The following is a 16,135-nucleotide window of genomic DNA, read 5'->3' on the forward strand; positions in this document are numbered from 1 at the left end:
AGGAAATTACTTTAGAGATAAATTCAGAAATTCCTTTGGATATTTCTCAAGAGATTCATTTGAAAATTCAATGAAAGAAGAAGAATTTCAAAAAAATCTTCGTTGATTATTTTACGAGTTATTTTAGGAAATTCTTCAGAAATTCTTTAAGAAATTCCTTTGGAAATACATATAGGAATTCCTTTGAAATTCCATTAAAAAAAAATTACGGAAGTACCTGAGGAAAATCCTTCGGATATTCCTTCACGAATTGTTGAAATTGTTTTAGAAGAAATCCTGCAGATATTGGTCAAGCAAGTTAAAAAAAATATTCGAAGGAATTCCGTGATACAATCTCCGTAGGTAGTCAAAAAATCAAGTTCGTTTAAACATTCCTTTAGGAATTTGTTCGGTAATTCCTGAAGGAAATTCTAGCGGAATTACGGGAGCCGAGGGAATGAAATATCTGAAAAAAATAATTCTGATCGTATTGCTAAAGGAATTCCTAAAGGAAATTCCGGAGGATTTTCCTAAAGAATTCCTAAACATGTGGAAGATTTTTCGAACAAACTTTTGGGTAAATTCATGAAATATCACCTGGATGAATACTTTAAGAAATTTCTGGGGAAATTTCCGAAGCAATTCCGGAAGTAAATTCCACAGAACTGTAGAGAATAACCGAAGAAGTATGATGATGGATCAACTGCGATATTTTAGGAAGGAATTCTTAAAGATGCCTCTGGCGGAATTTATGCAGGAGTTTTTGAAGTAATTTCCGAATGAAAATCAAGAAATCAAGAAGTTTATATAAAAATTCCAGTAGTATTTGTCTGAAAATTCCACTGGAAATTTTTTCGTGGATTCTTTTGAACGTTCCTTAGGAAGTTTCTTCAGAAATTGATTAGGAAAATATTCTCAAAAATCTATTCTGGTTGTTCCTCGGTAATTCCTTCAAGAATTCATTCGGAAATTCCTCCGGCAAAACATTTGGAAATTCTTGCAGTAATTTCTCCAGAGAATCTTTCGGGAACTCCTCTCGGGAATAATTGAACCGTTTGTTTGAAAAACTGCATATGTTAAATTTTTGGCCAAAATGAGAATTAAATATATTCTGAATCCTCATCCAAAAATACGTATTCTGGCTAAGCATATGCGGTATTTCGAAAAATTTCGTTTCAGGTGGTTCGAAACGAAATTCCGCGGAATTTCGCGGAATTTGAACATGACGAAATCTGATTTCTTAATTTCGTTTCGTTTCGAAAAATTACAAAAATTTCGCTAGAAAAAACTAGCTTCAAACGAAATTTAACGGAATTCCGCGGAATTTCGAAACAAATTTAAACTTAAACCATACTTTATATTATCAAAAATTTTGGCTGCGCCGCTGAACTATATCGTGAAGTTGTTTTCAAAACTTAAGGTTACACAAATGTTTCTATTACCGCTTACTACATAACCCCATTCTTAGTAGACAAATACGTATGTAGTTTTCTTCTATAAACGTCTTCAGTGGATTCTTCTAGTGAGCAAATGTATGCTATATGGAAAGGAAAGGTATTCTACCAGGATTTGCGTAACAAATGTTTCATGTGCCGAGCGGAAGGTCACCGGAAGGTTGCGTGTCCATAAAGAACAAAAATTAACGGTCAAAAGGAACGATCAATCGAAAAGAAAGAGGCGAATATGGCAACGGAAATCATATTACGGTGTCGTTATCGGATTTAATGCAGCAACCCGTCAAACATCATCGGATGCAGCGCAGAACGGCGTAATTGAAGTGGTTGAGGAAGAAGTGATTGGATTGGATACCGGCTCAACTGAACGGATGAAACCATTTGAAATTCCCGATTTAATGGTGAAACGCGAAAAACTAGCAGACACTATGACATTCAAGAATAATACAGATCGGATCTAATTCCTGAAGAAAGAAATCATGGGCTACACGGACTCCTACAAAAAATGAGAGAGGAAGAGGATAAAAAGCAATCAGCGCAGTCTACGAGTCAGCGACGGGATCGTTTGGTTACTGAAGGATCAATGGACCGATCCGCACAAAAGAAGACCTCACGCAGAAATGTTTCTGAAACTTCTTCGGAATAGTTAGTTTTATTATTTTTATGTTTTCGGCTCCGTAGAGTTTATTTATTTAACATCCGAGCCTCATAAATAAACAGATTGGTAAAAATGTGTGCTATATATATGTAGACGAAGAATAAGAAGGAAATGGCTGTTACGCTCTTTTCAAATGTTGGTCTAGTAATATCAATTCTTTATCTGCGTATACGCTTGGGAGATAAGGATACATAACTGAGTATCCCACTAAATAAAAAAAAAGCTTTAATTTCCTAATTTTGAGCACGATACTATAAGACCAGGCTGACAAGATAATATGAATAGAGGTGTGCGCTGGTCTGAAAATCGTCGGCGGCGGCGTTTGTAAGAATTTTGATCGGCGGCGGCGTGAATCGGTGTGGAGATTTTTAGCGTTCGTTTTTTAAAGTTTTTTTTCCGCATTTTTATAGAATTCAACGGGAGAATCTTTTGCATTTCGTCGGAAAAATCTGATGAATTTCTCTCGAAAACTCTCTGAGCTCCTCCAAAATATTAATTTGAAAATTATTTTCGGACTTTCCATGGCAACAACTTTGAAGTTTTGATAATTCTTCGGAATTTCCAAGGAAGCACTTTGGAATTTCCAAGGAAAATTGTATGAGTTGCTACAGGAAAATGTTCGGAAAATCCTCGGAAAGTTTATGTTGAGTATTCTCCGAAATATACACAGAAAATTCTTCAGATTTTCCGCTGGAGATTGTTACAAATGTGGACATCAACAAAACAAAATAAGATTTCAACAGCGAATTGATCATAATTTTCATAAGAATATCATTAGAATTTGCACGGGATTATTTTCAAATTTTCTTTGGAAAATTCTTCGGAAATTCCGAGGTGAATTTTATGGAATCTTAACCAAAATTATTCAGAGCTCCAACGTGATTTTTTTTTTAGTTTTTACGGGAAACCGTTTAGTATTTCAACGAAAAAAAAATCGGATTTTTGAAGGAATTTCTTTGGATTTCTACAGGACATTTGTTGTATTGTACACGTAAAAAATAACCTTATATGTTATGGCAAAAAACCATTCGAAAATACTTATACTCTTCATTATGCCACCTAATGAATGATCCCATGTAAAAAGCTAATAACATTAATAAGTTAATGAAAAGTATAAGTTTCGGAATGTATGTGACTAATGCGATGTATAAGTTTTTTCTTATACATATCATTAAGCGCCTGCTTCGGCAAAAAAGTATTAGAAATCTTAATAATATGTAACATTACATTTTTTTACGTGTAGAAATTCGTCGGAAAAATTCAAAACAAAATTATTAAAAAGAAGGGTCGTTTGACCGAAAATCATTTGGCGAAAGCCATTAAGCCGAATAATACGATAAGTCGAAAATCATCCAGCAGAATTGTATTTGATCGAAATGAACGTTTGGGCAAAACGGTTATGCAACGAAAACCAGTTTGGCCAGAAATTTCATTTCGTCAAAGCACTCTTCCCCATTACGTCATTTGGCTGATATGGACGTTTGGCTGAATAGGTTATAAGGCCGAAAATGTCGTTATTCCGAAATGGATGTTTGACAGAAAAGGTCATTTGGTCAAAAATGTTGCGTACTGTACGGTAATATCGTCAAAAATATCCAACAGTTTTTTTGTCATTTTGCCAAAATGGTAGTTTGTCCGAAAAAGACATTTGATCGACTAGAGCATTTGGTCAAAAACGTCATTTGGTGGGAATGGTTGTTTGGCAGAAAAAATCCTTTGGCCCGAAAATGTCCTTTCTGCAAAACAAACATTTCAGCCAAACAGCATTTTCTGCCAAATGACCAATTCAGTCGAGCGACACTTTCGGTCGAATGCTTATTTCGACCAAATGACCCTTTCGGCTAATTAAGCTATTCGGTCATCTGTTTTTTTTTCAGTCTAAGGAACTGTTCGTCCAAATGACATCTTCGGCAAAGTAATTTTAGACTAGATGTTCAGCCAAATGTAGTATATTAGGCCAACCAACTTTCCGACTTACCAACAAACAACTTAAGCTCTAGCTGGAATAAGGGCGAATGTCACAAGAGAGGATTCTCTTCACCGACTTTCCCTCTTTTGAATAAAAGTGACAAGCAGGGGATTTCTTTGAAGTTTATTACCGCAGAAAACTAGAAAACAATGAGAACTTGCATTCTGAGGTTACTTCTTCTTATTGGCATTACATCCCCACACTGGGACAGAGCCGCCTCGCAGCTTAGTGTTCATTAAGCACTTCCACAGTTATTAACTGCGAGGTTTCTAAGCCAGATTACCATTTTTGCATTCGTATATCATGAGGCTAACACGATGATACTTCTATGCCCAGGGAAGTTGAGACAATTTCCAATCCGAAAATTGCCTAGACCGGCACCGGGAATCGAACCCAGCCACCCTCAGCATGGTCTTGCTTTGTAGCCGCGCGTCTTACCGCACGGCTAAGGAGGGCCCCATTCTGAGGTTATAAACCGCAAATAAATCTTCTGCTTGTCACTTTTATTTAAAAGAGGGGTAGTCGACGAAAAGAATTCTCTCTTGCGACATTCGCCCTTTTGCCAGATTGAGCTTGAATTTTAGTTATACAGTCGACTCTCTACATCTCGATGTTCTATATATAGATATCTCTCCCTATGTCGATAGTTTTCTCGGTCCCTCCAATCTACATACATTTGGGCCTTCTACATCTCAATAACCTACATATCACGATGTCTTCTTCTTCTTATTGGCATCACATCCCCCACTGGACATTGACGCCTCGCAGCTTAGTGTTCATTCAGCACTTCCACAGTTATTAACTGCGAGGTTTCTAAGCCAAGGTACTATTTTTGCATTTGTATATCATTAGGCTAACACGACGATACTTTTATGCCCAGAGAAATCAAGACAATTTATGACAATGGTCTTACTTTGTAGCCGCGTGTCTTACCGCTAGGTTAAGGAACGCCTCAAAAATGTCGGCGGAGGCGGCGTGCCAAAAACTGTTGGACGCGGCGGCAGACACCTCTAAATATGAAGTATGCTTCAGCATAATTATGTACAAAACTTTAAGTGAACTATGGTTTTAAACGAAATTTGAATCCCTATTTGGAAAATCCCACAATTTCTATATTTTTCTGTACTTGCAAATATAAAATTGATCAGATTGAGGAGCACACGCTCCACCATGAATTCCTTTGAAAGCGGCACAAATGCTGGAGTATTATTGCCTTATCACCAATGTTAATGCGGCGAGAATGCGTCGATTCATCACATATTGCCTCTTCTGTTATTATAACTCTGAAAATAGTTATTTGACTTCGAAAAAGTGAAATCAGAATTGCGTAAAACCATTTTAATAAAAATTCCGCGGAAAAAAAATTAAATTTCGTTTCGTTTCGAAAAATTTCGAAATAAATGAACTTTGATTTCGTATCGTTTCGAAGTCTCGAAAGTAAATCTATATTTCGTTTCGTTTCGATCCGAATCAACACAGACATTTTAAATTTCGTTTCGTTTCGTTTCGTTAGGAAAAGGTGTGTTATCGCATACCCTTAATTCTGGCAAAAAATAGGATTTTTTTTTTTGCTCAGAAATGTGTGAAGAAATTTTTGTTTGTTTGAGAATCTACATCTATGCACGCACTTTAAAGTGCAATTATGGAGTAATTCTTACAGTTTTCGCACTGGAAGTGCTCCAGAGTGTTGAGTTTTGCCAAAAACTATTGATCTGTATCGTAAAAAATCGAAAGATTCGGTGCATATTTGTTCAAAAACAATTTTTTGTTGTTTTCTCGAAATTGGTGTAAAATGGATATTATGCAGTTTCTCAAACAAATGATTCAGTTTATAAAATTCCCCTCGTAGTTGATTTGAATATTCCTTTGGGGAGTGAATATTCCTGAAGGAATTTCCAAAGTAAATCCTAAAGAAACTTCAGCAAGATTTCTCCGAAATAAATTTCCGAAGATATTCCTAAAATAATTTCCATAGGTATTCCTGAAGAACTTCCGAAGGAAAGAAATTCCAAACAGTATCCATAAAGGAATTTCCGAATGACTTTCGAAATTTTCTGATAAATCCTTCTTTGAATTTTCGAGGATTCGACAAAGGAACCTTCCAATTTATTTTCGCAGTTACATATTATTTTTTTCAATATTTTGGAAATCTTCTTATTTTTCTTATTGGCATTACATCTCCACACTAGGACGGAGCCGCCTCGCAGCTTAGTGTTCATTAAGCACTTCCACAGTTATTAACTGCGATTAAGCCAAGTTACCATTTTTGCATTCGTATATCATGAGGCTAACACGATGATACTTTTATGCCCAGGGAAGTCGAGACAATTTCCAATCCAAAAATTGCCTAGACCGGATTGTGAATCGAACCCAGCCACCTTCAGCATGGTATTGCTTTGTAGCCACGCGTCTTACCGCACGGCTTAAGAGGGCCCCTAGGACATTGATTTTACTTGCCCAGTAATGCGAATCGAATGCAAGTCTTCCATTAAAGACTCTTTCACCGAACAAACTAACGCCTCATCCAGTTCAATTGTGGATAGAACTCCACTCCACTAGAACTCCACTGCTAAAGCGGCGAATGTAAGCAACCAGACGAATCAAGTTTGAGAAGACTGGGGTTTTGAGCCACAACCGACAATGAAGTGGTGGGTCGTTCCTGCAGTTGCTCCTGGTAGAAATGCCTATCTGATGTTGGGATGGATCCAGGCCAAAATCTTTTCGGTTGTTGCAACCACATGGGCCCTTCCCACCAAAGCGGATGATCAACAAGGTCCGTTGTTGACATGCCACGTAAGATTGCGTCTGCAGAATTCTCGTTTCCAGGAACGTGGCTCCAAATTCCAGCGGCAGTGATTTGCTGTATCTCAGGCACTCGATTCCCAACAAATTTTTTCCAACGATCGTAGAATCCGTCCAAAAGAATGGATGGAATTGAAACGGCAGACTGCTTTCTACTTTTTCGAAGAGATGGCTTGAGAAAAGTCCCCGACAGAGCTCGAGACGAGGCAAACGAATAGTTGGATCCAATATCTCGGTTGCTTTAGGTGCAAACTTAGATTTCGCAGTCAACAAAAGTACAGAGATAGTTCCAGATGACGAAATTTTGCGAATGTAGATGCATGCACCGTATGCACTTTCAGAAGCATCACTAAAGCAGTGCAGCTTAACTTGGGCCGTTTTAAACCCAGTAGATACCCACCGTGGTGCGGTGAAATCGACAAGAACTTGAAGATCTATACGGAAATTTGTCCAGAACTGCTGTTGTTGCTATGTTAGAAGGCTATCCCAGGAGACTTTCTCTGTCCACAATTCCTGCATGAAAAGCTTGGAGCGTAGAACAATTGGTCCCAACAGGCATAGCCTGGCGCGCAGGCTCCGATAAAACTAGTCGTTTGGTTATAGGCGCGTCGCAGGACCAAATCGGTATCTTGAAGCGAAAAGTGTCGTCAGATGGTTGCCAAAACAATCCCAAAGCTTTTACGGGCGAAGACGACGATTCCAGCTCAAAAAGAGGTCGATATTCACGGAGCTCTGCAGGAATATCCCTTAGAATTTCTGAGTTGTTTGCCCAGTTGTGTAGCTTGAATCCAGCTCAATTCACTGCATAGCTGAACTCCTTCTTCTGCAGACTCTGCCCCTGACAGCACATCGTCCACGTAGGAATTTTTAACAAGCACCTTGGCTGGTAAAGGGTGTGTAGTATGTTCACCTTCAAATGTAAGTTGCTGCAGACAGCGGGTCGCAAGGTACGGTGCAGAGGCGGTACCGTATGTTACCGTCAGCAACTCGTAGGTTTGTGCACGTTCCACGGGCGATGTATGGAATACGATGCGTTGTAGACGACGGTCGGGTGGATGCATCAACACTTGCCGGTACATTTTTTCCAAATCAGCAATGATGACGAATCGAGGAATTCGAAATCAGCGTCGTTCAACGAGACACCCGTATTGGTGGGGCAGGAAGCGGCAAACACGACGCGTGATTTCGTCGTGACGCTTTCAGCACGAACAATGTAATGGTGAGGCATGTAATATGTTTTCTCACCAAACTTCAAAACTGCCTGGTTCGAATTGAGCCATATGTCCCAGCTGAATATTTATATTCTCGAATGCAAGCCACGTAGCCTTCCATGAGCGTAAGATCTGATTAAAGTCGCCGTTCAAGTGTCATGAAACGACGAATAGCGGTGTCTCAAGATTCTCCTATTTAGTTTCTCGATAACGTCTGATAAGAAGTCGAGTCAAGTACGAGACACTGAAGACGGCCTTACTGTTGAGGTCGAAATACTTATCTGTCAAGATACAATAAAGTGGTGGAATTCAATGGGATTGTATAAACTCGTCTTATGACAAGTGATAACGTCTGGTTTCTTCGGCAGTGAAACCACAAATCTTCCAGAAGGGTCGCGGTTTGTAGTTTCGGCAAAATGAGATTCACATTTCCGTTCTTCAACGGAGAATGCTTCGTTTGAGTAGCTTCCCAGAATCGTTCTAGCTGTTTATCCAAATCAGCATTACTGCAGACAAAAATGGCGGCAGATTTACTGTTCTCCATCTCGTTGCATTTGCCGGATACTATCCTGCCGAATACAGTTTCGCCTTCAAATGCATGTTGCCTTCAAATGAATGATTGTCATTACCGATTGCTCGCGTTCCCTTCGAAAGTCCAATTTTTGCGCCAATCCTTCACTGAGTAGATTCCGTTCAGAACAGTAATCCAGGCAAATTGAAAATTTCCATTGCAGTCCGCTATCGTTACAACGGCGGTTGACAACAGAACGGTGCTGCTGGAGCAGTATCAGGAAGCGAGACTGACAAATGGCCGAAAGTGGAAGGTTCGACCGGATTGGAAGCGGTGGGATTTCCTCCAGAGTTTTGCGATTGCGTGGTAGATGAATTGTTTGGAGGTTCTGCGATTGGGGGTGACCTTTTCGGGGGGAGGCTTTTCGATATTACGATTGTGAGTGGTCTTCTACTTGGCTAGAAGCGTTACTTGCTGTGCGCAAATGTAGCATCGTATTATGCTTCTGCCCACAAACTATAGACTAGCTGAGCTAGGACAAGCCCGTACCAAATGGGAAGAGGAAAGGCAATTCAGGCACAAACCAGCCTTTTTGACTGATTCAAGCCTTTGGGAGGGATTCATACTGTTGAAGGAATCGCATTTGAAAGGAGAATGGAAAGGTTTTTGACATAGCGGACAAGATTTCTTTATCGTCGAGGCTGTGATGAGCGTTGAGCCAATCTTGGACTTCATTCGAACCTGTTCTTGACGAGACTCCGATGTTCGCAGCTGTGGTGATACCACCGGTTGTAGTGTTGTCAAATGCTCACGCAGAAACTTCACCATATCTTCGTACTGTGGTGCTTCCCGAGAATTGTTGGCACGCTCCCAGTGTCGTCGAGTTTCGGCATCAAGACGTGTATGCAGAATGTGTGCCAGAAGATGAGACCATCCGTCCGTTGGTAATCCTATTTTATGCAGTTGCAATAGATTGCGTTCATATGAATCTATGAGATTAACTATCGGCTCATACGATTCTCGTTTGATTGGTTCAGCATTCAGAAAACTATCCATTAGAGCACGAGAAATGATTTTCTTGTTCTCGGACCATTGTTCGAGCATTTGCCATGCTACGTCGAAGTTGTCTGCCGTTACTTATATTGACTTCACTAAAGTCCCGGCTTCTTTTGTTAGTACCGAGAGAAAATAATGAAATTTATCAATCGGCGAGAGTACAACTTCCTTGCCGATCGTGCTTTGAAAAACATCCCGAAAGCTCAGCCAATCTTTAACACTACCGTCAAAGGAAGGGATTTTAAATACAGGGAGTTGGATTCATGAAGTCGGGGGGGTTTGGTGGGGCAGAGCGAAAGAGGAACCATAAGCTGCCGTGTTAATTCGATGCATGGTCAGAAAGTCTTTGACATCAAAATAGCGATTTTCGAAATCCAGCCGCGTTTTCCGATTTGCCGTATTTACGTCTTTTTTCACCTGCTTCTCCTACTCTTCTTTGCAAGCGCTATCCAGCTCTTGCTCCTGCCGTGCTTTCATTTTTGACCGATTTGTTCGAAACTCCTTGAATAGCTTTTCTAAGGCTGTGAACCATTCCACCGATTCGTTTAACTTTTAGTTAAATTTTGACAGTTCGATGGTTATTTCGTCGTGGTTAAAATAACCCTGCTCCGGAGCATGGTTGGGATTTGACAGTTCGATAGTTAAACTTTGTGCTCGAGAAAATTGGCGCCAAATCCATTTCATTCCGAATAACTATTTATCTGTCAAAACTCAAATGGGTCGGCTTCGGAGTAAATTTTTAACCACGATGCGGAAATAACCATCAAAGTGTCAAATTTTAACTAAAAGTTAAACGAATCGGTGGAATGGTTTACAGCCTAAGTGCTCAAGCCGTGAAGCAACCTTCGGTCGATCACGTTGTGCGTTGAAGCTTGTAACGAACGACTCCATGTTAAACTTTTATTTATTTATTTATTTATTTATTTATTTATTTATTTATTTATTTATTTATTTATTTATTACCAGACTAAGGCCGGAGTGGCCTGTGCAATACATAAAAGTCTTCTCCATTTAGTTCGGTCCATGGCTTCACTTCGCCAACTACGCAGTATGTGGAGGGTCCGCAAATCTTCCTCCACCTGATCGATCCACCTTGCCCGCTGTGCACCTCGCCTCCTTGTTCCCGTCGGATCGTTGCCGAGAACCATTTTCACCGGATTACTGTCCGACATTCTGGCTACGTGCCCGGCCCACCGCAGTCTTCCGATGTTCGAGGTGTGAACGATGGATGGTTCTCCCATCAGCTGAGACAACTCGCAACTTCGCCTCCTCCACGTACCATCCGCCATCTGCACCCCACCATTGATGGTACGCAGCACTTTCCTTTCGAAAACTCCCAGTGCGCGTTGGTCCTCCACGAGCATCGTCCAGGTCTCATGCCCGTAGAGAACTACCGGTGGTGGGACACTGTAGTTCAGTGGGTGGTTGGCTGCGTAGGGTGGTGGTAGAACTCAGTTTAAGACCTAGCCTACCTAGCTGACTGGAAAAAACCTACACTGAGGCACGAGTATTACCTGCATTTACAATATTTATTCCATGAAATATACTACACTAAACACGGATTTCTCGGTATAACATAACCAACACTTACAGTACGTACGATTTCCTGCCATGATGCGTATCCGAATTTATCTGCTGGTATCGTTATCGGCGGTCACCAGTGAGCCCAAGTACACGAATTCTTCAACCACCACAATTTCGTCACCATCGATAGAAACTCGTGGCGGGTGGCTTACATTGACCTCTCTTGAGCCTCTTCCTATCATGTACTTCGTCTTCGACGTGTTGATGACTAGTCCAATCCGTTTAGCTTCGCTTTTCAGTCTGATGTAGGCTTCCTTCATCCTCTCAAAGTTACGTGCCATGATATCAATGTCGTCGGCGAAATCAAATAGCTGGACGGACTTCGTGAAAATCGTACCACTCGTGTCAATCACTGCCTTTCGTATTACTCCCTCCAAGGAGATGTTGAATAACAGACACGAAAGACCATCACCATGCCGTAACCCTCTGCACGTTTCGAAGGGACTCGAGAATGCTCCTGAGACTCGAAGTACGAAGTATAAGAAGATCAACCGTATCAGTTCATCCGGATATCTGTTTTCGTGCATTAGCTGCCATAGCTGTTTCCGATCCATTGTATCATATGCGGCTCCATGTTAGTCATGGAATCTAAAAAAAAACATTTGCTCAACTCGCGCAGTGACGCCATGTTTTATCGTAGTATTGTCCAAATCGCAAACCCAATCAATTTCAAAAAGCGTCGCAAGGTCAATCAGCCAAAAAAAATCAAATCGCAAAACAAATTCCTTACAAACTAAATCGAAACTCGCATTCAAACTTTATTGATCCAATCAAAATGGCGTACCTTGATGTAGATCTACGTCTACTATTCCATCGTTATTAGCTGGTTATGGGACAACTTCTCGCAAAGGAAGTTGTTGTATAATTGGTAATACGTCCGTGTACTTAATGCAATAGTGTGGTTTCCAGTCCCACCGGCGCAGCCGAATCTTTTTTCGAAATATCTCATTAAAAACCTTAAAATAATTTTCTCAACCTTAAAATAGCAAACTTAACTATGTGTATCAAAATTGAACATCTTTTCCAAAAAGTAAAAATCTGACTTCCCTTACAAGTCATTAATCAAAAGGGAATTCTAAACAATCTTTAAAGGGAATTCCTGAAGACGAAAGCATTTCTAAAGAAATTTCAGAAGAAATTTTCATATGAATTTCTGGAGAAATTTCAGAATCAATTCTCGATGAAATTTCCAAAGGAAAGCCTAAAAGATTTTCGGATAGTTTTGCAAAGGAATTTGCGAAGAAATTGCAAAAGGTATTTCCGAAGTAATTCTTACAGGAATTTACGATGTATTTTCCAATACTTCGGAAGTTTCTCCAGAGTTTTGGTTTCTCCAGTTTTGGCGTACATAATTAAATTTCAGAAAAATATTCGATTTGATGGGTCCCGTGCCCCAGCTTAATTCCGCCAGTGTAGTGAAGTACGAGATACTAAAGACTGTTGAGGACGAAATATGCATCTTTCACGTCTCAATCGATAGGATAGAATTGAATTGAACAGTAGGTAATTAGTAGCTTCGTTTCATGACAAGTGACGCTATGCGAACTGTCAAATTTCGTCGTCATGCGATTCTCTCATAGGGTAGCAACACATAAGCCGGTTTACAGCATGTTTGCAGTTTGAATAATAAATATTTATATTCACCATTGACATCGACATAGCAACGTGTTGTACTGGGATGTGAAGAATGCAATGCAAAAGAAACGTAACCACACGGTTACTGTCGACTATGCTCAGTAGAACCACGCACTGGAATAGAAAACAGGAAGTAAAAAATGAGATTAAAACTATCGATTCCCACATTCGCGCAGAGAAACCATTTGAACTAATTTCAGGAATTAGTTATCTAAAATAGAATTGAAACAGTCGATGTCAAAACATTCGCAGCGTAGATGTGGTAAAAATCAATCCTTTCATTGTACCGGCAGCAGCCACCGAATGCGCCTTGATTTGGTCGCACTTGAGCTCGAAACATTGATCCAGTTGAGTCACACGCGTCAGCTAACCGGGGTTGGCAGTACAACCACCCGTCGCGTCGGAACACACTATTGTGCTATAGACAACGCCGACCTGATTACCGGAGTCCCACGGGGCATCTGGAGGGTAATCAAACAATTAGTTACGCCGAGTTTGGTAAATAAATAAACCACTGATAATGGAAAGCCGACGCGGCCCGGTAGCGAAAGTGTATCATCATCTGTCAACGGCAGCCGCGGCGATAGCAATCCATTATCAGTAATAGGCCAGGTCGCAACTATTCTCAGTTGTTCACTTCATCACAACCAGATCACTCAGTAGGCGTGCGATAGTTCAACCGGGTACATTGGCGCCTAATGTGATCAGTTGGCGCTGCACTCTTCCCTGATTTCCTTCTGGCGCTGCTGGGAGGTAATCCGCGTGAGATTGTTTGTAAGCACTTCAGCAGGAAAACGGTTCGGACAAATTGCTTCCGCGCCGCGTCGTTGCCTCGTGAAGCGTCATACGCATCAGCGTGGTGGTATGATAGACGTCCATAGTGCAAGATCCATTATCTATGGGTTATTTATTTTTGGACTCGGTATTGTGCGGTAATCTAGCCATTGAAGACTAATTCGGACACACTTCAATTCAATTATAGTGTGCCCTCATAAATATATGTATTATCAGCCAGTGTAAACGATCATGCTTACGCTAGCGGTTTGAGTTAGCGTTGACGTCCGTAGATAATCGTAAGGAGAAGATCTACTTTGCTACATTTACGATTATGTAAAGTTTACATTCTTACCTAGGTCATTGCATTCCGATTTTTCGCCCGTGTGCCAGTACAATATCTATTTATCGTTTCATTTTTAGAACCAAAATAAACGAAACCCCGTGCACATCGGAACGTCAATCACCAATTTATGTGGCAAATGCGAAAAATGCGTCATACCTACTTTGTATATTTTTTTCATCGTCAATGTCTGCAATGTCAACGCCTACTACGTTCAGTACATGCACTGCTCTTTTTACAAAAACCAATTTGCGAATATTATTTTAAGCTGATTGTGAATCTTTTTTTGCTCATGCTTGTTTCTAAATCTATTTCTCGACAGAACCGGAACATTGGGGTGGAGAGTGTGACACCGGCCGGCGCCAATCACCAATCGATCTTACGTATCAGGCCGCCGTCAAGGGAGATTTCACGCCTTTTTTGTTCAGCAACTACATGAATCCAATTCGAAATGCTAAGCTGACAAACACGGGACACTCCAGTAAGTTAATAAATCATCGTTGACATCGTTATCTTTATTATTAATCAAAATCTCTTGTTCCTTTTAAACAGTTCAAATCGACAACACTGATTCCTCGGTAACCCTGTACGGTGGCGGTCTTCCCGGCAAGTTCGTCCTCGACCAGATGCACTTCCACTGGGGCTCGGAGCATACCATCGATGGCGTTCGCTACGGCCTTGAACTACATCTGGTCCATCACGACTCACGCTATGGCTCGCTCACGGAAGCGGCTGCCGTCAAGAACGCTGTGGCCGTCGTTGGCGTTTTGTTCCACGTCTCCAATCAAGAAAACACCCACCTGGATGTGCTGCTCGAAACATCCAATGACATCCGTAACGAGGCCGGCAAGAGCGCCACCCTCAAGGGTAAACTCTCCCCGTACAATCTGCTGCCCAAGAACCGCACATCCTACTTCCGGTATGAGGGATCGCTTACCACGCCGACCTGCGCTGAATCCGTCATCTGGACCGTGTTCACCGAGAGCTTGCCGGTTTCGTTGGATCAGGTCGAACTGTTCAAAACGATCCACGATGATGCCGGACACGAACTGGTCAACAACTACCGATCGCTGCAGCCCCTGAATGCCCGCGCCTTAGTCTACACCACCGAACTGGACCTTGGAAGTGGCAGCGCATCGAAGGTGATTTCGTTTACTTTGGTCGTTGCAGCAGTCGCAGCTTTGCTGGCGATGTAAATTCGATCGTTGATGTGGGATGGACGCGCCACTCAGGAGAGGCGGCAATAGTCAGTGTGGAATAGAGGTGCTTAGTGAATTGAACTTACGGGTCATACGGTGAATGTCCCGGAAGGAGTTTGTGATAGTTTTGTGTTCTGATCGGTAGCATAGCTACGTGGAGGATTAGAGTGTGAAAAGCAATTCGGTTGTGCTTTCATAGTAGATGTTTGTTAGTGATTAGTTTTGTTACATTTAGCTTATAAGCCATTTCCCAAGGATCAACAATAGCTTATAAGTACAACATGATGACATGATGAAAATTATAGTATATTATTATAATTATTCATAATCATAGAGATTTTAATATTTGTTAATAATTGAAATAAATTCAATGTGATTGAACAGATAAGGTCTAGGTTTATAACAATCCGAACGATACCTATATAACAAGTTCAGTTTTTACTTTAGTTTCGACTCCATAGTAAGTGATGTTTAGATTACGGATAGTACTGTAATTATTCCGAAATCCTTAGGGGTACTAACGAATTGGAATTTCGGTAATTCCATTTATTATGTAAATGGAACTCTTCTGAACCATTACTTTAAAGCCATAATCGTTATCAGTAATCCTTGTAATATTAGCGATTTTTCAAAACCTTTTGGGCAGCTGGAACAAGCTCGAACAAGTAGAGGACATTTTCAGGTTTGACAAATTTCGCAAATCCAAACTTCTGTCCGTATTGGAATTGTTTCCATCGAACAAGATTGTAAAGCAATATCAAAGTATGGGTTTATGCAATGTCTCAGGATCTTATTCGGATTGAACCATTTTCTGTGATCTCAAGGACATCCTGGATTCATGAAACGTTTATAGTAACAATCTCAATAGTCCCGTCGGATTTCCTCGAAATTTATGGAGCTTTTTTGGAACATTCCTCTAGAAATCAAAAATATTATGTCCTTTCGATACTAAATTCCCAA

At 40.7% G+C, this 16,135-nt stretch overlaps 1 protein-coding gene across 2 annotated transcripts in view; it reads left to right on the plus strand.

Moving 5' to 3' along the window:
* Positions 1-15,563, plus strand: part of LOC134207148 (carbonic anhydrase 1-like) — a 154,752-nt gene extending 139,189 nt beyond the window's left edge. For both annotated transcript variants that reach the window (XM_062682869.1, XM_062682870.1), the window contains exons 3-4: positions 14,299-14,457; positions 14,529-15,563. In XM_062682869.1, the coding sequence (XP_062538853.1) occupies positions 14,299-14,457; positions 14,529-15,172 (803 nt within the window). In that variant the 3' untranslated portion in view covers positions 15,173-15,563. The remainder of the gene's footprint in view (positions 1-14,298; positions 14,458-14,528) is intronic.
* The last annotated feature ends 572 nt before the right edge of the window (positions 15,564-16,135 follow it).

This window comes from Armigeres subalbatus, chromosome 1, assembly GCF_024139115.2.
Source record: "Armigeres subalbatus isolate Guangzhou_Male chromosome 1, GZ_Asu_2, whole genome shotgun sequence".
In the NCBI taxonomy this organism is placed as follows: domain Eukaryota; kingdom Metazoa; phylum Arthropoda; class Insecta; order Diptera; family Culicidae; genus Armigeres; species Armigeres subalbatus.